General features: G+C 33.6%; 1 protein-coding gene across 1 annotated transcript in view; it reads right to left on the bottom strand.

Annotated features, from left to right (window-relative positions):
* The window catches only part of LOC149424121 (NFX1-type zinc finger-containing protein 1-like), a 62440-nt gene extending 43424 nt beyond the window's left edge, over positions 1-19016 (bottom strand). The window contains exons 1-6 of the mRNA XM_089631037.1: positions 18900-19016; positions 12642-12703; positions 10854-12097; positions 10475-10740; positions 7723-7945; positions 1675-1842 (exon numbers count right to left, since the gene is read on the bottom strand). Coding sequence (XP_089487163.1) covers positions 1675-1842; positions 7723-7945; positions 10475-10740; positions 10854-12097; positions 12642-12703; positions 18900-18955 — 2019 coding nt within the window. The 5' untranslated portion in view covers positions 18956-19016. The remainder of the gene's footprint in view (positions 1-1674; positions 1843-7722; positions 7946-10474; positions 10741-10853; positions 12098-12641; positions 12704-18899) is intronic.
* Between the last annotated feature and the right edge of the window lie 4241 nt (positions 19017-23257).

Raw genomic sequence — 23257 nt, 5'->3', positions numbered from 1 at the left:
GAGTATCTTAAAGAAATAACACTTTATATATTGAAGAAATATAATTAAAAACTATTAGTCACCTCAAAATATTAACCGTCCAAACTAAAATATTTTTAATAAATTATTTAGAAACGCAATAAATTAATAAATGAACGAACAAGAAGACAGATCCAATCGACTTAGATAATGCACCTCTACATTCCATAGATATTCTTGAATACAGACGCGTAGCGTTATTCATTATCGATACTCTGTTTTTTAAATCATGGCAATCCGTATACTAGTGATGGAAATAAATCGATTTTTGTAAAATCTCGCGCGTTTACGTGAAAAGACGTACTAATGTCTTGACCGCTATTATCATATTTACGTCTTTTGACGTTCTAATGTTCCGAGTGGTTAAGAGATATGTAGCTCTAAAACAACGTACTTGTCCTAATAAATATGATAGTAAACTTGTTTTATTTTTAATATAACTTTTGCATAAATAAAAAATAAAAAAAACTGAAAGTTTACAAAATAAATACATTGAAACAATTTCATACACACAGTTATCATAAAATAAAGTCCGTCAATAAACAAAATGCAGATACCGGCTGATGTGAGACCCGATGCGTAATGACAACAATAATGATATCGTATAGGACTAAGGGCGTTAGTGACATTTTAGCTAAAATGAGGTTTTTGGGGGCATTAGGTTCCTTAGAATCATATTATCTATAGACTGCTAAAACACATCGGCGATATTCTCATCCATTCCGGAGATTTAATTGATCACTACGGAATAGAACAGAATGCCAAAAAGATTTTATTGTTTTGCTGTCTGAATTTAGAGAAATAAATCATTACCTCCCTAAATATTTCTATGTTCAAAGCAGTGCATCAAAATTGGTGACCATAATAATACAATTATTTCAACTGAACAAATTGAACTCACTAATTTTAATGACTGTTACATACTCATCATTTTGAAAATATTTGCTATATTTTCATTTATACAGGGTGTCCCAAAAAATAGTGTCAAGTGGAAGTCCAGAGATAGAGCCCCCTAGGACTACCCAAATCACCCCCCATGTATGTTCCGTGATTTTTTGTAGTTTCCGAGTTATGATTTTTTTGTGAAACCTTGACTTGCAAGAGATTATTGATCACAGAGACATGAATTTTCCATTGATAATTAAATTTTTATTTATGATTAATAAATTTGTGATTAAAAAATAATGACAGTTACTTTTTTTTAAATAGTCTGAAAATTTTAAAAGTTCTGAATTTCAACTAACTTTGGTATTCAATATTTTTTATGGCGCAATGGTGTCAGATCACGTCATACTGTTGTAATTATAATAAAATCAAGCTTCTATCTCGAGAATTCATGTCTTTGATCTCTTGTAAGTCAAGATTCCATAAAAACAATCTGTATAATGTTTGCCAATGCCAATAAATAATGTTTTCATATTATTATATGTTCATGTATATTAAAAAAAGTATTGAATGATATTTTGTAAAATGTCTGTGATGGGCAAAATTAATGGTCCTATTAAAACACGTTTTTATTACCATTAAATCGCATAACCCATTAAATAAGAATGACATTTAAAAAATTAGAAAATCGACACTTTTGGCTTAGGACTCTACATGTGTTAGGTGATATTTATGAAATGTAGGTACTGATTTGTAAAAACACAACAATACCTTCCCACCGACAATGTAGTCCTCAAAGGGAAACTCTCTGGTCATGTTGGGGTTCTGCAGAGCCTTCAGTACGTGCAGGTAGGGGGGAAAGTAGGTCTCACTTTCCACCAACAAATAACTTTTATCAAACATTTCGTCAACAGGTGGGCAAGTCATTTCTACAGCAATCTGCAAAGAGCACATAACTCAATCAGCATGAACATTTAATGTTAAAAGACAACAATAGATTTTTAAATAAAATGAACTCTACAGTGCTATATGGGAACATAATACATTAAAAAATCATACATTCCAGCAAAGTATCGCCTGCGACAGAACACTTTGTATACTATCACCATTAAAAAAATAAACTGTGAAAAATTTTAATTTGTTTTTTTTTAATGAAAAATAATGGATTGTCAATATAAATTATAAAATATAATTGAGTGCTTTGAAAGCAATCCGATCGGTGGGGGAGGGCGGTCAGGCGGACAGACGACTGGGTTTTTCAAATACAGTCTTATTCCGAGATGGATGAAATTTTACAAACTTGACCTGCAAAACAAGAGGAAGGTCAGTGTCCACATGATATTTTGAAAAACTCTGAGCTCAAACTCAAACTTTAAATTCCTTAAAGCTTAAAGCTCGAAGCCAAAAGCTCTAGCTAAAGCTTAAAACTCAAAGCTAAAAGCCAAAGCTTAAACGACAAAGTGCTGAGCTCAAAGCTAAAAGCTTAAGGCTCTAAATAAAAGCTCAAAACAAAACCTCGACCAACGTCATTGTCGTGGTTGCATCTGAGTGGCTCAGTTCTCAGCAATGGATGAAAATGACAGGTGACCATACCCTGAAGAACAAACTGTTAATTTTAATATAAATTAAATAAATACAGTTAGCCATACCCTCCAGTCCTTCCCGATTAAAAAGTTGGCAATTATTCGGGATCGCTGGCCGCGCTTATACGATTTTTTTATTTAATTACTGTAAAAGGAAACTGTCTGCATTTGACTGATCGTCGCTTTAGTTCGTTTTTGTCCAACAGACCATTTTTGGCGAAATTGAGTTAAGTGTGCACTTGTTCTCAGAAAGCATTTATTTATACGACACAAGTAAAAAAAAAAATATTTTTAATGTTATTTCAAAACGCATTTTGTCTTAAGTCCACCAAATTTTTTTATTTTATTTTTTATTTTTTTTAATTTTCTTTATTTAATATTAAATTTACAATTACATGTTATTACATTACATTAAGTTTATTTTCTTTTTATTAAAGTACATCGTGATACACCTTTTTTTAGAGCAAATGCTCGTGTTAAAAAGGCGGAGAAACGCGTGTAAATAATAATTCAACATATTTTTTCAGAGAGTGTAAAGATAATGAAAAGTTTTTATTTTTTATTTTTTAATATAACAAAATAAAAATTTTATATGTAACAAAATTTTATCAAATAGAAAAGAGAAAAGGATGTAAAAGAAGGAAAGAGATAAGAATAAGAAATAAGAGAAAAGGATTTCAATATAGTAATAATTGAGAGATTATATTGTATTTTTAAGTATAAACGATTTTAATATGCTATTGATATAGTGTTTTTATTGAGCTTTTGAATTTTTTATAATTCGTTTCCAATCTTAAGTTAAGAGGTAATTGGTTAAACCATTTGACACCAAAATATTTATAAAATTGTTGGGCTGTGGTGGTGTTATAGCGCGGGATAGTTATAGAGCCAAGAATACTTTGTCTATTGCTGTTCGAAAAAGTTATTAAGTTGTCATTGTTGAAACAATCTTTATGTATTTGAAAAAGAGTTATTTTTTTATAAATAATATGAAGTGAAGGGACTTTAAATTCTTGAAATAATCTAATTGTGGGGTAATCATACGGTTTTTTCAAAATTATTTTTACTAATATTCTTTGGATTATTTCTAAAGGTAACAGAGAAGTTTTGAATGCTCCACCCCAACCAACAATTCCATATTGTAATACTGATTGAATTAGTGAAAAATAGATGGTTCTTAATAATTTAAAATTTAGTATGTTTCGTATTCTAAGAAAAATGTACAATAATTTTCTTAACCTTTCTACTATTGCATTGATTTGTAATTTCCACTTTATGTTACTATCTATAATTACACCTAGATATTTTACATTAGTTTTAACAGTGAGTACAGAGCAGTCAGGTTTACATAAATTTGAAATTCTATTACAATTACATGAGTGTATACTTACCTTTAAATTATCAGGGAATGAATTTTTATTAATGGTGAAAGGTATTATAAAAGTTTTTTCAGTATTAAGTGTTAACAAATTTTTATCGAACCATTTTTTTAGTATGTTTATATCTAACTCTGCTGTTCTTTGGGTTTCATTCCAAGTTAATCCCTCAGTTAAAATTGCTGTGTCGTCAGCGTATGAAATAAGTTTAGACATAATTGAGAGTTTAAAAATATCGTTGACATAAATGATGAAAAGAATTGGACCTAGAACAGTTCCCTGCGGGATGCCAAAATTTGTGGTCTGCGAATCACTCAGAAAGCCATTTAACTTTACAAATTGCTCTCTATTAAATAGGTAATTTTCGATCCACGTTAAAGCATTGTTAGTTAAACCAATTTTCGCTAGTTTAGAGATAAGATTAGAGTGTGATATACTATCAAATGCTTTTCTTAAGTCGACAAATGTTCCAATGCATTTTTTTTTACTATCTAAAGATTTATATATTTCAGATGTTAAGTCTACGATAGCATCTTGAGTGCTCATATTTTCTCTAAAACCATATTGATGTGCATTTAAAATATTATTTTCTTTTACAAATTTAAATATTTGTTTTTTTACAATTTTTTCAAATATTTTGGCAATGTTTGAGGTGAGAGAAATTGGCCTATAGTTACTACTTAGATTGGGGTCCAATTAAATTAAAATTAAAAATATTAAACAACATTCTGAGCGTGTTTATCCAACATCCACACGTTGGCTAAAAGGACCCCTCATTTTTAAACCGGCCGTTAAGTCACATTTCATATAAATTTATCCAACATCCAAGCCATATCTTAGCTTATCTGTGAAATTCAAACTCTCCGTTATGGAATTTTTACTTTAATAGACCAAACAGCCAATGGCAGCACAGCGGGAGGACAGTTCGTGATTGCTTTTATTTCAAACATTCGTTCGTTAGCGCCACAAAAGTAAATGTCTGCACTTGTGATTTTTCAATTTACAAAGTTATTTTAGTGTTTTTCTGGGAGATTTCAACACACACAGTGCCTAAAGATGTATGCTGTAGAAAACGATAAAAATTTACATGGAAAATGCAATAGGAAAATAATATTTAATTTTTTATCAGCAAATTGTTTCAACTTATCGTCCTTTACAGCTCCATACAGGGTGGTCATAATAAAATTGTGTATTTCGAATGTTTTATATATAATGTTTTATAGTATATACCCATTTCTACATTATTGTAAAAAATCGTCCTAAAAATTGAAATTACAAAATGTCGTTGCTGTTTTAATCGCGCAGTCAATCAATTAAATGAAATCAAATCACAAACTAACAGTGAACATGTAAATGAGAGTAGGACGAAATTAAACTGATCACATTGGAAATAAGATCCCTAAGGCGTATGTACGGTAAAATGATTTACGAAGACTTCCAAAGGGAATGCATTGCCGACCAAAGTACAACGAAAATTATAAGGAAAGGGGTGCTCGGGTAGTTGGGCACATGCAGTGTCAGGAGAATGTATGATGCAAAAGTGAACACCAGTACAAGTTTGGATGATAAAAAGGCAAAATCTAAACTTATTATGACAATTGATTCCTCAATTTATGTTCACATCAAAAACGAGTAAACAGTACAATGTGTATGGAAGCGTTTGGAGGCCCTATATGATGACTCTGGCTTCACTCGCCGCATCAGTCTACTTCGTCAGCTAATATCTATTCGACTAGAAGACTCCGAGTCAATGGGTGCCTATGTAACGCAAATGGTTGATACCGCACAAAGGTACCGGCTTCCAGATCACTAATGAGTAGATCGGGTCATTATTACTGGTGGGGCTAACAGACAGGTATGCTCCTTTGGTAATGGCCACAGAGCATAGTGGATTGGACATCAGCATGAATGTTTTAAAGTCGAAATTGCTTGACATGAGTTCGGAAGTTGGCAACTCTGGAACCAATAGTGCTTTTTTGTCAAAAGGTTGGCAGCACCGAAACAGCAAGAAAAATGGCAACCCTGCTTATATTTCAAACTCAAAAACATCGCCGCCGCCATCTTCGAACTTTATCTAAACACTCCGCTGCTATAAATGTAAACAACTGGCCCATTATATGAATAAGTGCCCTAATAATTCACAGCAAAAAAGTGAAAGTAATGCATTTAGTGGAATATTTTTTAATGTAACATTAAAAAATTCTGATTGGTACGTAGATTCGGATGCAAGTTCACACATGATTACCGATAAGAATTGTTTACAAAATTTGTCGCACAGACACAAAGTAAAAGACATAGTAGTTGCAAATCAAACCAAAATACCAGTTACATATATGCTCAGGAAACACGATGATTGCGACCGTAGTGGACAATTCGAAGTTTGATAACCTATGTGTGCCTAACCTGTCAACTAATTTACTATCAGTGAGTCAGCTGATTCAAAGTGGAGACAAGGTTAACTTTGAATCAGAAGTTTGCTATATACGCAATCGACAGAATGTACTGGTAGGAATAGCAAATCTAGTGAATGGAGTGTATTGATTGAATATTAAGTCAGAACATTTGTTTTGCGTGCTCAGCGACAAATGTGAAATATGGCATCGAAGGTTGGGACACATCAACAGTAAAACTCTGATTGCTATGAAGAATGGTGCTGCGGAAGGAATTTCATACCCGGATAAGGCCGACTTCGATAAGTCCAACTGCATCACATGTTGTGAAGGGAAGCAGTCGAGATAGCCATTTTCACGAAAGGTTCAAAGTGTGAAAATGTTCTGGAACTTGTTCATACCGATGTCTGTGGACCCATGAAACAAATTTCTATTGGACTAGCCAAGTACTTTCTGATTCTTTGTAGATGATTATATTAGAATGGCATTTATCTATTTCCTTAAGGCTAAAAATCAGTTGTTTAAGTATTTCAAAGAGTTTATAGGGCTGGTTGAAACACAGACAGGCAGAAAACTGAAGGTATTGAGAACAGACAATGGTGGAGAGTATTGTTCCTTAGAATTTGATAATTTTTGAAAGAAAAATGGTATTGTGCATCAAATGACGAACCCCCATACACCGGAACAGAATGGCCTGTGTGAAATACTAAACAGAACAGTGGTGAAAAGAGCTCGGTGTCTTCTGTTTGAGGCTAATTTAAATACGACGTTTTGGGCTGAAGCAGTGAATACTGCAGTCTACTTACGAAACAGAACTTTGGCATCAGGATTACAAAAACCACCTTATGAGCTATGGAGTGGAAAAAATCAGATCTCAGCCATGTTTGGATATTCGACAGTTCTGTGATGGTCCACGTTCCAAAATTAAAATTAAAAGACTTAGGTCAATTGAGACCGTGTCTAGGTATAGATGTTAAAATACAGAAAAATTAAATTTGTGTTAGTCAAGAGAAATTTATATATAAGTTAGTATGTAAATTTGGCTTAGAGAATTGTAAAAATGTAGAAACACCCATTTAAAACTTGAAAAAGGAGAAAATGTACATTCAAAGTTTCCTTATCGGCAGCTTATAGGCAGTTTAATGTATCTCTCTGTTTTAACCAGACCTGATATTTTAGACCTGGTCGGGGGTCATTTGCATCACACGACAGCTACGTAATACGGTTTAAAAGATATTTTTTTATGTAAAGTCATTTTAAAAAATTGGTTGATAAGTAGTAAGTATGTATAAGGTTGGGGTGTCAAGGAGTTCAAAAATGAATTGAGGAATAGAAATACAATATTTAAAAAAAAAAAAACAGTGGTTCAATCTTATATATACCTGAAACAACACAAATAAAGTAAAATACTGCCGCATTCATATTGCGGTAGTGAAAAAAGCTTATATATTTAATTCAAATAATTTTTACCTTTCCGAAAGCGATGTCATCTCTATCGTGGACTGTGCAGAAAAATATGGTTTTGAAATAATCTGGAGTCAGGCAGAGGAGGGATCCATGCATAAAACGTTTTGAATTCATCATTCTACTGCCAATCTTTTGCATATTCTTGCCTCTTCTTTCGTAGCAAACTTCTACCACTAGAGCGCCGGCCTTCAAACGATAATTGAGCAAAGTAGAATTTTGGTAAAACCTTAAACAAAATCAAATTTGTCAAATTAATAGATCAGAAGAAGTAAACTATAATATATTAAATTAAGAAAGACTGTTGTAACTTCTCTCTTTCTCATAAATGATGCATACAACAAGGCATATACATCGTATATCTGACAACCAGTAGTGGGCAGTTGATAAGTGCTGCTGGGCGCCGAACAACCAACAAAATTTCCCACAGGCTAATCACAACACGAAACTGGGTTCGGTTATAACATCTCACAAATATCCCATACGATGGGTACCTAGTACATACTAAGTGCGCATAACTTGCATTATGTTTGTGCCTATGTTTGTAACAGTTTGTTTTGGATTGCGATCCAGAATTTTACCACTTTGTTTGGATAACATGTGAAAGCGGGGGTACATACGATTCTTTCCCCACATTAGCATGATTGTGGATGGTGATCTTATTTTTACCACCACATCGGAAGGAACAGTTTGTTTGGTAGCATATTAAACAGTATGCGTGATATTGTTGTTGATGTTGTGTCTTCAATTTAACATCAAATCTTTTTCAGCCAATGTTCCGCTCACGGCTTTTTCTTTTTCAAGGAAACAATATGATAGGTGTTTAAGATAAAATTTTCGTAAAGGTTACATCAGCTTAAATAATTCTTAGTAATAATAATTCTTTTAAAAGAACTCAAGTTCTAAAAGTGAGTCAGGGTTCAAAGTTCTTGGGTACGAACTGAGTACCGTGCCAGTACGGGTGCCAGGACGCACGGTTGTAACGGGATAAATTAAGTACCCGTTAATTTTATTATTTGGTGTGGATGTCCTACAACTGGCGACACTATTAGACAAGGTTCGGAGTTAGCTGACGGAACAAGAGGAGCTTCGTCTCGAGTATTCGGGTGGCGGATCCAGCAATCAGACGTACGGGGAAGAAAGGACTCTTCACGGATGGCGTTCAACACGGAATCGGGAAGATTTTAGTTTATCATTATGCATTTCAATATTCATTTCAAATATTCAATCTTTAGTTTCTCTTTCTGTTTGCAATATTGGTTTACTATAATTTATAAATTTTGTTCTATCGTTTATATATGGAACTGGCGCCCTTAATATTTATAGTAATGATATTTAAAATTATAATTCAATTTACTACCTACAATTTAGTATAACTATTCATCAACCACCATGTTAATTATTTTTACGTAATAATACCGACCTACTAACGCTTCTTCGAGGTTAGTCGCACCCTGAGATTATTTATATTTAAATTAATCATTTGAGTCTCTCGCTATGTTGTTTCACAATAAATTATATTTCTTAAATATGAATATTTTATTTAGATAATCATCCTCATTATTCTTAAATTTAATATCTTAAATTCACCTTTGTTATATTATGGCAGATATGTATTTATTCACACTACAATATTATGTTACACGGTTACGGCCCCAAACTCGGTCCCGGAGCAGGACCTGCCCAAGGAGTCGTAATTATGCACCTAATTTTTTAAAATTATACAAAACAAAGCTACATGCATTATATTTCCAAGCGTTAAGAAACTCATTTAAAGTAATCAAATATTTACTGTCATTGGAGATTAGTTTGTTTTTACAGTCCTCAAATAATTTGTTGCTAGTATTGAATTCTAAGTCAGTGCCAGTCGATATTATTATTTAACTAATTAATTCATCAGTACCGAAAAAGAAACCCACAATCTCATATTACTCCAACTTTATTGAACAATAAACAAAACTTTCACTCACCGTAAAGTCTATAAACAGAATCGACCGCTATATAAACAAAGGCTGACGTGCCTCCTCTCACTGAGCACAAAACTCAAGTGACACGGAAGCGGGGGAACGCGGGTGCCGGGAAGCGACACTGCCGAGCGCTGGATACATATGAAGAGGCATTTGGATCCGAGTTCTCTGGCAGTAGTTGATTTGAAAAAGGAGTAGGAGTGGGATCCGCTTCCGGCAAAGGACTCGGGTTCAAGAACTCTTTTCGGCTGAACCAACACACCGCTAATTCTTAGTAAAGTGACATTATCATTTTTGGTAGAGTATTTTTAGTGTTAAAATGGAGATTGAACAATTTGCCAATTGGTGGTTTGGACAATTAAGCACTGAGCTGACGTGATGTAACCTCTGTTATTAGCGTCTTTTACAAGGCAGAGGTTACAACGCAGCTATCAGGTACACTTCTAATACTGGAAAATTGACGGTTCCCAGCATTGAAGCGAATAGAGTAACCCACACTAACCAACTGATTATAAAAATATAAATGAAATTTCCATAAACAAGTTTAAAACTCCTTTGTCATAAACACGTCAAACCTATTTTTCAAGTGGTAATAAACCTCGGGGATTAAAACTTTGATTTATTTTCACCCTGATAACATAATGTTGAAAGACTGATTTGATGTGGATGTCAGGCCTGATAAAATGTAATCAGAAGGTATGTATGTGATACACAAATGCGGTCTATTTGAGACAAAAGAAGGAGAGGAAGCGCAAAACAGCTCATGCGTATTGCTTTAAATAATAATTTACCTGGCTCCAGAATACGACTTTTTATTCCTGGCATGGATGTATTCCTTTACCGATTCTCTCAAGGGAGCTATGAAGTCTTCCCTCATGAGGCGAAACTGCACGTCCAAGTAATGCTCCACACTGCTGTACGTCCCATCCACTATGTTGGGACGCAGGAAGACTGCTGGAGAGAACAGGTCTTCTTTAGTAGGCATGATGGGGATATCCCTGAAGTCATCAGGAGGTTGCTCTTCCTTCAACTCACCGGGCGTATTGGCGGATTGAGACTGAAAAATTAATATAAATATAATCAGTGAACAACACACAATATTATGAACTAAATATAAAAATCATTATCAAATTGAGCAATAATTTGTAATGAAATAAATATTGCATTTACCCTTTTTATCCGTTCCTCTTCAACATAGAGAGCCAATTTAGTCTGGGTTTGTTTAAAAGTATTTAAGAATGTTTCAGTAAATGAGACATTTTGATAATTCTTTAGACCGTCTACAGATAATTTTATAGAGTCAAAAAATATTCTTAACGTATTCACTGCAGTGCTCGGAGACAAATCAATGAGTGTCTCCGAAAACTTCAATACATTTATGTAAAAATCTTCAGTATTATCCCAGAAAAACTTATTTGTGACTTTGTCATCCAGCTCGGCATACTGTAGGCCCATGATGTATTTCTGGAGAACTCCGATGAACTTGGACTGGCAAACGACAATGAGAAGATTCGATTTAGCGGCCTCGAAGTATCCGGAACTGAGGGCAGCTAAACACTTTACGAATAAGACTATTTGATCTGGCTTTGAGTCATTTTCTAGGAAATGGTTCAATTGACTGGTATCACATTTTAAATTTGTGAGAATTCCCTCTGGGTACATTTTGGATAGTTCCAGTAATTTGTTTACACCAAGTCCGGTCTCTTGTGATTGTCTTCCACGTCCATATTGATTATGGGAACCAAATCTGGGCTTCTCGTAACGATCGTTGGCATTGTAATGAACATGCTGCATTTCCTTGTGATGGTAAGGTCCACCCCTCCTCGTGTATTTATAAGGATTGTTTGTTTGAGATGTCACGGTGGAAGGCATAGCGTAAGGATTGTTTGGCTGAGTCGTGGGGGTGGAACGCCAAGAGGCCGAAGTGGGAGGATTTTTTGGTTTAGACGTGGCGGTGGAACACGCAGTATAAAGACTTTTATGAAAATAATGTTCTTTTCTTCCATCATACTCATTTATCTTCAATGTTACATCGGATGTTTTCACTCCAGCCGTACCCGGTGTAATTTCTTCATTCTTCGCTATATCTAACATCAATTTCATTTTTGGACTCTTTTCTGTCACCAATAAGCCGTCTGGTATTTTTCCATCATCAATGGTCAACTGATCCATCAGATTTATCACATTGGTAATCACCACATCTTCATTTGAACTAAAAGCAGCATCCAGTTTCAACTCCTTGGTCACCGTTACATCTTCTATTGCACTAAATGCAGCATCTGGTTTCATCTCCTTGTTCACCGTTACATCTTCAATTGCATTAAATGCAGCATTCTCTGTAATCTCCTTTTTTTCTATTCCATCGTCCAACTGTTTGGATATTGATATCTCTGCTTCATTTGACATTTTCTCATCTAAAAATGGTAATGTTTAAGTTTTTTTGGGACTCATTAACATTTTTTGTTTTTATTGTATTATTTATTGTGAAAATAATAATAATCTTAAAACAGATAAACTCAATTCAATAAAATATCGGTAAATATTTCACTAACCGCCGCACTTTTAATAAGCACATTTTATGGAAATTACACTTCGTTTCAACTCAATTTCTACAATAAACAACGATTTTTATCAGGATAGATGGTAAAATATGAATTATAATAACTTTTTTTTTCAATCAAGTTAAATCCTTATAAAAGGATCCCTTGCCGCCATTTTGGACTTTCTTGTGTACGGAATGACACTGGCGTATGTTTTGTTTTAATCTAAATATACACAAAATTACTTAATTAACCCAAGCTAAGAACCTAATAACCTATTCTGCACATGTAACTAGTTATTTCTTATAGTATTGAAAAAAAAGTGTAATTTCCATCATTTGTGCCTAAGTTAGGGAAATAATTAACTAAATATCTACTTACACACATATTATAATTATTTTAAATACAAAATGCGTACCTATTTCATTCAGCAGTTTATCACCCGTCTTTTCATCTTCCACATCGTCTGACATTTTTAAACTGAAATGAAATAATTTCAAAAGATTAACAAACTTGATTATTAATATTCTAAAGATAAACTTTATAAAAATGCATACGCATAGGAACATATAATCATTTTTGATCTTTCAAAAGGGCGTGTCTCGGATTTACTGATTTTGCAGTAGACAGTATATGGACGTAAGCGACATTACGCAAAAATTTTAATGGTTTTTTTGGTTATGCAACTCCTACTAGACGTTTTATTGGATTTTCCCATCCGAAACGGCCGATGACTAGTGCCAACGGACAATCAAATCTATCAATGGCAAGCAAATTTCCAACGCCGGTTTGTATTATAATGTACCTTATATTTCAACAGTATTGGCGGATGACGTCCTATATATAAAAAGGATCAAGAGATTACACTTTGTGAACGATATTATGCCTAATTTGAAATGATCTTTCGGTTATGTACCTAACTACTAAACGTCTTTTGAATATTCCCATTCGACAGGGCCGCCAAGTGTCAAGTAAATTTATCGGTGACAAGCAAAATAACAATATTATTTTTTCAATAGGACTAATTATGTTTTCAACACCAACGAGCCAAACTTCCAACGTTATTACGGGATTGTTGTTATAAGTTTGAGACCCGTGGCGCGAGGCGCGGGGCGTAGGAGACATAATAAAGCCATAATCCGGGAATCACACGGTAAGGGATTATTATTTATTTTTTGTTTGTTTTTATAGCTACTTAAGAGGAACGGCTGCGCGGACCTTTCCATACAAATTTAAATTTGGATTTACGGCTAAAATACCAAATTAAACTGATTTATCTTGCTTTTAATCAAAAGGTGTGGCATGTAGAAAGTATGGATTAGAGTCTGATTTTCGATTTTTGCTTTAAATTATAAAAAATAGCCCCGAAAAGATGACGATTTTAATTGAGACAACTTTGATAATTTTTTGTGACTAAATGGAAGCCACTTTTGAAAAAATCTTACCATTCCTGTCTCAAGAACTTAAGGAATTATTAAAAAAAAAAAAAAAAATTTTCAAAAAAGAATTGTGTTAACATAAAAACCCAAATTAAGTCCGACGAAAATTTTTATTGAATATTATTATATTCAATTTTGCCCTCGTCTCATTCGCACTAAGCGGGCATGAGGTAAGCCGTCGGGGGGTGGTCGCTAGCCGGCCAAACCAATACTTTTATTTACACTTTTGCGTGTCGGGTATCTACAGTAGGTAAGTCGGGGGCCGGGGGACGGGGGACGGGGGCCGGGAGCGGGGGGCCGGGGGCAGGGGGTCGGGAACAAAAACATGAGTGTTCCTATGTTTGTGTAGTTGACATTCTACATTCGCAGTTGTTATTTATCTCGAGCGAATATGACGAATTTGTTGAACTTGTTCATGGATAATATTATTTTAAACTCAATACAGTTTAACCGAAACACCCCTAAATAATATATTATATTCAACACGGAAACTAATGCTTATTTGAACACTTTAAACAATGAGAATTAATAATATTATGAACACTTCCCCGCCTGCATCCGTTATCATCGCCATCGGTCCTGAAGTCATCTCCAATGCTGCATCCTGACTCGATAGCTGATGTTTTTAATATGCCTCTATTGAAATATAAATCTGTACTAATTTAACATTTTAGCATTTATTTTTAATCACATCACTGCGGGTTTTTGTTTCTTCTTTATTTCTTTTAATAACTTTGTACTAATTGTATTCTGTTTTCTTAATAACTTGTATAATCTTATAATTTTTCCTTTCTTTCCATATTGTGCTCCGACTGCTAATAATTTTCATGTATAAAAATGTCACTTGTACCGTTAATTCAAAATAAATTATTTATTTATTTGGCTAAAACTCAAAAATGTCAAAGACGTTAAGTAGTATGTCAAAGGTGTTAAATATTATGTCAAAGGTGTTAAATAGTATGTCAAAGATGTTAAAAAATATGACAAAGAAGATGATATTTGCAAACATTTCAACGACTACTTTTGCAACATTGGATCTTCCTTAGCTGATAAAATAATAAGCCCAAACATTATCCAGCTAACGAATCAACATTAGAGAACAATAGCAATAAATCACTGTACCTTCAGCCTACCACGGAGCACGAAATAAAGAGAATTATTAAATATCGTAAACCAAATGCAAGTGCTGGCTACGACACAATATATTGTAAAAAATACTTAGTCTGTCCAAATAATAATAATATTTGGATGATTTGTATAGCGCTGTTTTTGTGCAAAATCACCTCAAGGGCGCTGTGTAAATATTTAATACATTTCTACATCATCTTTGTTATTACTAACTATATATGGCGATAATATACAGTACATTACTTACCTGGTAGGTCACTTGAGATTTAACATTAACTAATTGTTAATTAGCGAAATTTAGATACAGGATTTAGGACATAATTGGATATAACTGGACCGAACTACTAGCTTCTCCGATATCAAAACTAATTAACCATTGTATTATAGAGAGGGAACTTTTCCAGATTGCTTTAAATTTCGAAGGTAATACCAATTTACAACTTTGGATCTAAAACGGATACCTCCAATTACCGGCCCATCTCCATTTTACTAAAAAAATCATTTACGAAAGGCTAAACAAGTTTCTATAAAAAAAATAAACTGATATATGAAAAACAATACAGTTTCAGAAAAAAATCGAACACTCTTTCGGCAACGAATGAACTGATTTATAAAATAAGAACCAGCATATACAATGGAAATTATGCTATAGCAATCCTCGTAGACCTATAAAAAGCGTTCGATGCTGTGAGTCATGAGATACTCCTATAAATAGAAACAATATGTGTAACTGGTCCTCCTGCCAGTCCGGCCATGAGGGTGTACACATATACAACCTCCTTTCCAATAGCCTGACATCAGTAAATAGAATGACTATATTTAAGAAAAAACTGTTTGCTCTAAGATCTGTAAGCTCTGTAAGATCAGCAAGTTAAATTAAAATGTACGTATGTAAGTAACATGTAGTTAAGGAGAGTTAGTAAACAAATATATTTTTAATGTCTACTTTTAAGTTAAGAAAGTGAAATGTTTATATTTCTTTTAACTTTAAATAAAAAATGTATATATTAAGATCAGGAACCGGTTAGAATTTAACTCAACCATTTGGAATGCATTATATAACATAAGACGTTGGCCCACCATAGACCGCCTTCTATGTAGGGAAGTTAAAATTTGTGGTTATATATATTTTTGGATGATAAAAGATAAGATAAACACGTAAATCGATAGAAAGGTGCTGATAATACAAGTTTTTACTAGTCCCAGACGCTGTTTGACTCAGTGTGACTTGTGCCACACTCTATTTAAGATACACATACCGCCAATGCATGGATACAGTGGCGAAACTATAGGGTGGCAAGGCTGGCAAAATGCCACGAGCCCCGCGGGGGCCGGGGCCCCGACTGCCGCGGGGCCGCGAACTCAGAAGTCAGAAAAAACCTAACATTTTTAACAAAATTTAGTCAAAATTATAAATTATATAAGTACATAAAATCAATTTAGACACAACTAAAGGCCATATAGGTTAAAGGTTATAAGCAAATCGGGCATCTAAAAAAATATAAAATGTTTGGATGGAAGGTTATGACGACTGGAAACATATTGTAGACGCCATAGAAAGACACGAGACATCTAAAATTCACCTGTATTCTTGTTTAACAACTATGGCGGCTACATGGAACACTAGATGAACATCAAGAAAAAAGAAAAATCATTTTGGCGCTAAGTATTCTCTAAGACTCCTTGATGTTACTCTGACACTTTCAACGTGTAATTTAGCCTTTCGAGGCCACAGAGAAAAGGCAGATTGCAATGATCCAAGTTCCCGAGGAAACTTTTTGAGTATTGTTACTTATTAGCAAAATATCATCCGATTTTACAACATTTGTTAAGTAAATCAAAGGGCCAGATAAAATAATTTAGTTGTAAAATACAAAATGAGCTCATTTCTGTTCTGGTTCTAATAATAGAAAATGCACTCATAAACGAAATAAATGTTGCACCCTTTAACTCTGTCATATTCCATACAACTCGAGATATTTCAAAAAGAGATCATGGAATCCCAAAGGCGCTTGTCTTTAAAGAGTCATTTTTAGGATTTCATGAAGTTAAGGACCAAACTGCCTTAGCAATGTCCAACCAAATTATTAAATCCATAAACCACAAAATATACCTCTAAATAAGTGTCGAGGACAAGGATATGATGGTGCTAACATAATGAAAGGCACTTATGGTAGAGTTCAACAACTCATTAAAGATATCGAGCCAAATGCGGTATTATGTTCACTGTGCTTCCCATAACTTATATCTAGTACTTAATGATGCAGTAAGAGAGGTTATTGATTTGCAAAAAAATTGTAAACAATTCAACAAATTTATAATTTTTTTGGGCATAGTATCAAAAGGTGGAATATCTTATCGAGTTTTATATCTATACAGAAGGGGAGTCTTCAACTTCGATAACATTAAAAACAATGAACACTACTAGATGGTCAGGACGTTAAGATGCTATTTTTACTTTAAAAGTTCAGTTTGTTGAAGTCCAAAAAGGGCTAACGAAAACCATTCTGTTAAATTGCAAATCGGATGAAAGAAATGAAGCTTTATCAATCAAGAAGGAGATCGAGAACTCCAGTTTTATTATGTTATTGGTTTTGATGCAGCCTCTAAAGCACTTCAGTCCAAAGCCATCAATCTTTCAAATGTCTTAAAACGTTTGAAAATATGTCTGGAAGAATTGGAAAGGTATCGACATAAATTTTAAAATTTAAAAAAGGAAGCAAGTAGTGTAGCAGAAAAGTGGTACATCAACCCTGAATTTTCTAAAACCCGTCAGAGGAAGGTGAAACGCCATTTTGACGAACTTTGCGAAGAAGAGCGTCTCCAAGATCTGGAAAGGTTGTTTAAAGTGAACATATTTTATCGAGTATTGGACATTATTGTTAATCAACTGAAATCGTTCCAATGAATGAAATAGAAATCCTTCCAATGAATGAAATTGATTCCAATTTCAGTGTTTTGCAACCTACCACTTTGCAAAATTTAAATGAAACTGATCTCTTAAAAAAAGCTCTAGAATTTGTTGATATATATATAAAAAGACATCTGAATCATTTGCCAGGGAAATTCTCAGTTGTCGGTCCACTGGTCAATCGTTGCGGATTTATTAATAAAAAAGAATTTATATCGTGCAGCTTTCCTGAAGTATGTACTGCATTAATGTTATTTGTTACAATTCCTGTGACTACAGCTACTGCCGAAAGACCATTTTCGTAACTAAAATTAATAAAAACATTTTAAAAAAGTCAATGGGACAAGACAGGCTACTTAACTTGGCTATTATGTTTATTGAAAATTCAATGGCCCGATTTTTAAACTTTGATGACGTTATTGATACTTTTGCGGAACAGAAAGCTCGGAGAAAAGAATTTCATTAATAGATAAAGACTAAATTGTTTTTTAATTATACCTACATATGTAATATCTATGCTTTTGAAAATAAAAATGCACACAATATTAGTAATACTGTTGGGTAACTTCTTAAGTTATTTATAAAAAAATAATTACAACGCGACTGTGATTTTTACTGGGGGGGCCATCCAATGAATTTGCCACGGGCATAGTTTCTTAGATGGTATAGTTTCGCCACTGCATGGATATATAATATATCGTAAAAATAAACTATCTTTCGACTCGTGCACATAAAACCGACACGGGATAGTGCACAGCCACATTGCATTTATAATTTAAATAATATTGTATGACGTATTATTCGTTAAAAAAATGGCTACCCAGAAGTACAAGACGAGTAAAGGTATGAATAACATAAATTTGTACTCACAAGAAGTATTTCCAGAAATCTGGAACCCCGTCTGTCGGCAGCTAACTAGTTACTCAATACTCAAACGTTGTGACACATTCACAATTTAAAAGAAATGCCAATAAAATAACAAGTATGACCAAACTGCACTATTGCAAACTACAGCACCGAAAGCATCGATAATCGAAATGACACACTACACACGAGAGATAGACTGGATAGACGAATGGACGAATGACCATAGAATGACGAAATAAATCGCGACATGATGAAATAATCATATTTTTTTATCCGATCCATGTGTAATATGTGTAGTATATGTAGAATTAAAAGGATTTTTTTGTTTTACCTCTCACTGTACCTACCCACCTTTCCCTTTATATCAGTTACAAAATCTGTTAACATGAGTTAGAAGTTGCACTTAATAATTTAATATAATATTGTATATTATTATGACTAATATATGAAGATCATGATATTTTAGCGATCACCCAATATTAGATTTCACAGAACGCTAACCAGAGGTGAAACGCTTTATTCGTAAAATTAGGTATTCCCCAGCATTTCAAGTTGCAAAACGCACCACACACGTATTTAATTACGAGTATACTGATTGTAAAGTATCCCACTCACGCGGGGAAGATGGGGAATTTGAAAGTGTGAATAATTAGGTGACCAAATATCTCAAAAAAAACATTTTCATCACCTGATTTTTTAACACATAGATGTTGATTACATAGGTACATATTCATCATATGATAATTAATCACTGTAAATACGAACGGTTATGTTTAATTAGAACGATCGTAAGAAATAGTAGTGATTTTTAAGAACATGATATATTCAGCACATTTTGCCAGTAGTTACTCTACGCGAGTGGTACTAACTACCAATATGACAAACAATACTAATCCAATTGTCATCGACATGCGTCTGACCACGTACTACTAAAAGTCTTTTCCCCAAAGTGAGTTCAGTTAATTTATTTACTTGTTTTATGTTACGCGTAATAAAATGCTGAATTGGGACGATTCGCCATTTTTGGCGCGATTAATTGTAGGACACAAAACAAAAATTGGTCGATGCAGTTATTAAATTCATCAGTAATTCTTGGTGTGCAGATATCAATAAAAAATGTGGCTAATCCCAAAGACCGTATAATGGACCAGACTCAATGAGGATAATGGCCATCCTACGTCATTTAAAATATTCAAAATATGGAAAGAAATGATGGTCTTCATTATTTTATTTGTCATACTTTTGATATATTGTTTTTTTATTACTTACTCAACGTCCTAATGAATGTCTTTCAACACCTTCTTTAAAATGTATTTTGTTCTTAAATATTCTTGTATTTCTTATTCTGTGTTCTGTATTGTCTTGGTACACATTTGAAATGTGTTTTGTGCTAGTATGTGCCATTTTGTGCAACAAAATTCAACAAAATGCTTTTGAGACGTCTGAAGAAATCCAAGGGCTGGAATCCTAACATACCGGTTGAACTCATACTGAAAAAACTAGAGTGCGAAGATCTACTTCTGCGCAACAACATTGAAAACTGCTACTCAACAAAAAAATCGATCACATTGAAATTAAGAACAAAAGAAGTAAAATTCAGAATTCTTTCCCAAAAAGAGAAACTTGGGTATTTTACTGCAAAGGATATGAAATACTCTTCTTCTGAAACAAAGAAATATCTCACTTCGAAAAAACCAGGATTCACCAATAATCTACCGAACTATATTTCTTTATCAATTCCGGCTAGACATACCTCTCATGATGGCATTACCATATTTTACAACATGCATTCCATTTCCAACATAAAAATAGACAACCCAAACTTCAAATATTCAAACGCTGTCCATGCAACCTTCACTGCAAAAGGAAAAAATACTCTATTTTGACCGCATATCGCTCTCCCTCTCTATCTACAAATCTGTTTACACACGAAATTAAATCTGTCATTAACAACCAATTTGATTTTCCAAGCAATAATTATTAGCCTGAAATACTCAAAATAATTGTTACCCTTTGTGCTATGCATAAAAAATCTTGTCTTAAGCATTAGTTTACCAAAAAAAATAATAATTAATTTGATTTTGCATTTTTTATGGGTGACCTCGATATAAATATACAAAACGCTCTACTAAACCCGATCTCGAATGAATATCTAAATGTTCTGTATTCTAAAGGATATCTATCCTACATAAACAACACCACCAGACCTAATTACCCTACACTTGTCGACAACGATACATGTCTAGATCATATTTTTCTAAAATCAAATAAAGATTATCTTCATAAATCCGCTACACTTAAAATTGACATAACTGACCACTACCCCACTTTCTACGGCCACTATTTTCCAAATATGCCCATCCATGCTGAACCAAATAATTTTAACAAAATAATTACCAAAATCAACTATTCAACTCTAGACAACTTACTGACCGAAGAATTGCGGATCGCCGTCTTATCCAACGATAACCCAAATTTAGCTCGGAATAATTTCTATTAAATAATACAAAAATATATTCTAAAAAGTCAAGAACCAATAGCACCACCAAAAAGTAAGCATAACACATAAAACCATGGATTACGCGCGGACTTATAATCTCAATAGAACACAGAAAAAAACTTTTCAAAATCTATAAAAATCACGAAAAACATTGCACATCCAACAATGTAGAACAGAACCATCCCAAACGTAATGAATATATTATATTTAGAAACTACTTAAACACAATCATAAAAAACAACAAAAACAACAATACTACTCTACACAACTACACAATGCGCACACCGATTTTTAAAAAAAAACATGGAAAGTCATTCATGAAATTAAAAATAGAAATCAAAAGGTCCACAAAATTCCTCAAAAAATCATTACTGACAAAAACGAAACCATCGAAGACACCGAGAGCATTGTTAACAATTTCAATCAGTTCTTTACAAACATCGCCTCAACCCTTATGGATTCCAATCTTAGTATTCACTCAAATCACACATTTCCTGCCCTTTCAGAGACTAAAAACACTACCTCTGAGCTTTCTACATTCAGAGAAATAAAAATAAAACTGAAATCTTAAAACAAATTGATAACCTTAAAGAGAAGTCTGCAAATGGCCCGGATAACTTAAGCAATACCACAATCAAATCAATTAAAAAACACATAATCATCCCATTACATTACATCTTTAACAGTTGCATCAGACATAGCATTTACCCCGACAATTTGAAACTCTCCCACATCATTCCAATACATAAATCCGGATCCCAATGCAAAACAGATAACTACAGACCTATCACTCTAACTTCGCAACTATACAAGATCTTCGAACAATCCACAAAAATAGGATCAACCTGCGCTTACGATCTAGTAAAACGTGGTGTTACACAAGGAACTGTCTCAGGGCCACTACTCTTTCTAAACTACATCAATGACCTATGCAACATAGTAATACCAGGTAAAATTCTCTCTTTTGCCGATGATACTTCAATAACAGTACAAGGTAAAACATGGGAAGATACAATAAGCAAAGCCAACAAATGCATTGCAATAGTCAAAGATTGGCTTGACAGAAATCTTCTTAGTCTAAATTATGATAAAACCGTTTTTATTCCCTTCTATAATTCCCAAAAGGCATCCCCTAAAAATAATCCTAACCTGAAGTTCCACAATGTTAATTGTAACCCTGCGACATGCTCAAACTGCGAAGATATAAAATTAGGAAATTGTATCAAATACCTAGGTGTTATATTATTCCTATTGACTCCTATTGACTGTCAACTTAAATGGACTTATCACATAGAAAAAAACTGTCAATAAACTGAGGCACCAAATTTACATATTCAAACGCATGAGCAATATCGTTAACATAAGAACCATGAGGCTTGTTTATGATGCATTGGTACTTGGTACTTTCATCCATTTCCTACGGAATAATCTCCTGGGGGGGAACATATAATAACCATGTGAAACCTCTAGAAATTATTCAGAAGTCTATCATTAAGATAATGCACCAGATGACCAAGACATATCCCACCGATCAATTCTTTCAGGAAACTGACATTATGGAACTAAGGTGGATCTACTGTGTCCAATGTCTTAAATTTATATACACTCTTCCTTATAATTTCTGTAAAAATCCAAATCGTTCTAGCCAGAGACACAACATATGCGTGTACACAGTGTCTCACTGCAAAACTAGGGTAACTAAAAGATACATTAACTACATTGGCCCAAAATTGTTTAATTCCTTGCCGAGTTCCATCAAGATGTGCCAAAACCTAAACTCGTATAAAATAAATGTCAAAAGCTGGGTAAAAAAGTATCTGGAAGTGAGAGAATTTTTTCTATAATTTATACAACGAATACGATACCTATAGATGATAATATGTTACCATCTACATTTAAAAAAAAGTTAACTTCTTTTAACACTTCCACCCCGGACCGGGGTTATAATTCTACACTAACTAGAGTTTTAAGCTGTATCTAGATGGTTTTTTACACCATATAACAAATAATTTAGGTAATCTTAGAAAAACTATTCAGCTATCGATCTGCATTTAAAAAATTTATATCGCATTACTACTTTTTAAGATATTAAATAAATTACATCTAAATCTGATAGAATATTTTTTACGGGGCGGGACTTTATAAACGTTTCCACGAACTGGACGAAGATCCTGCCGAAGCCGGTAGCC

This window comes from Hesperophylax consimilis, chromosome 4, assembly GCF_061612785.1.
Source record: "Hesperophylax consimilis isolate HC1 chromosome 4, BYU_Hcon_1.0, whole genome shotgun sequence".
Taxonomy (NCBI): domain Eukaryota; kingdom Metazoa; phylum Arthropoda; class Insecta; order Trichoptera; family Limnephilidae; genus Hesperophylax; species Hesperophylax consimilis.
The sequence above is the reverse complement of the archived record's forward strand: the minus strand, read 5'-3'. Positions and strand labels throughout refer to the sequence as shown.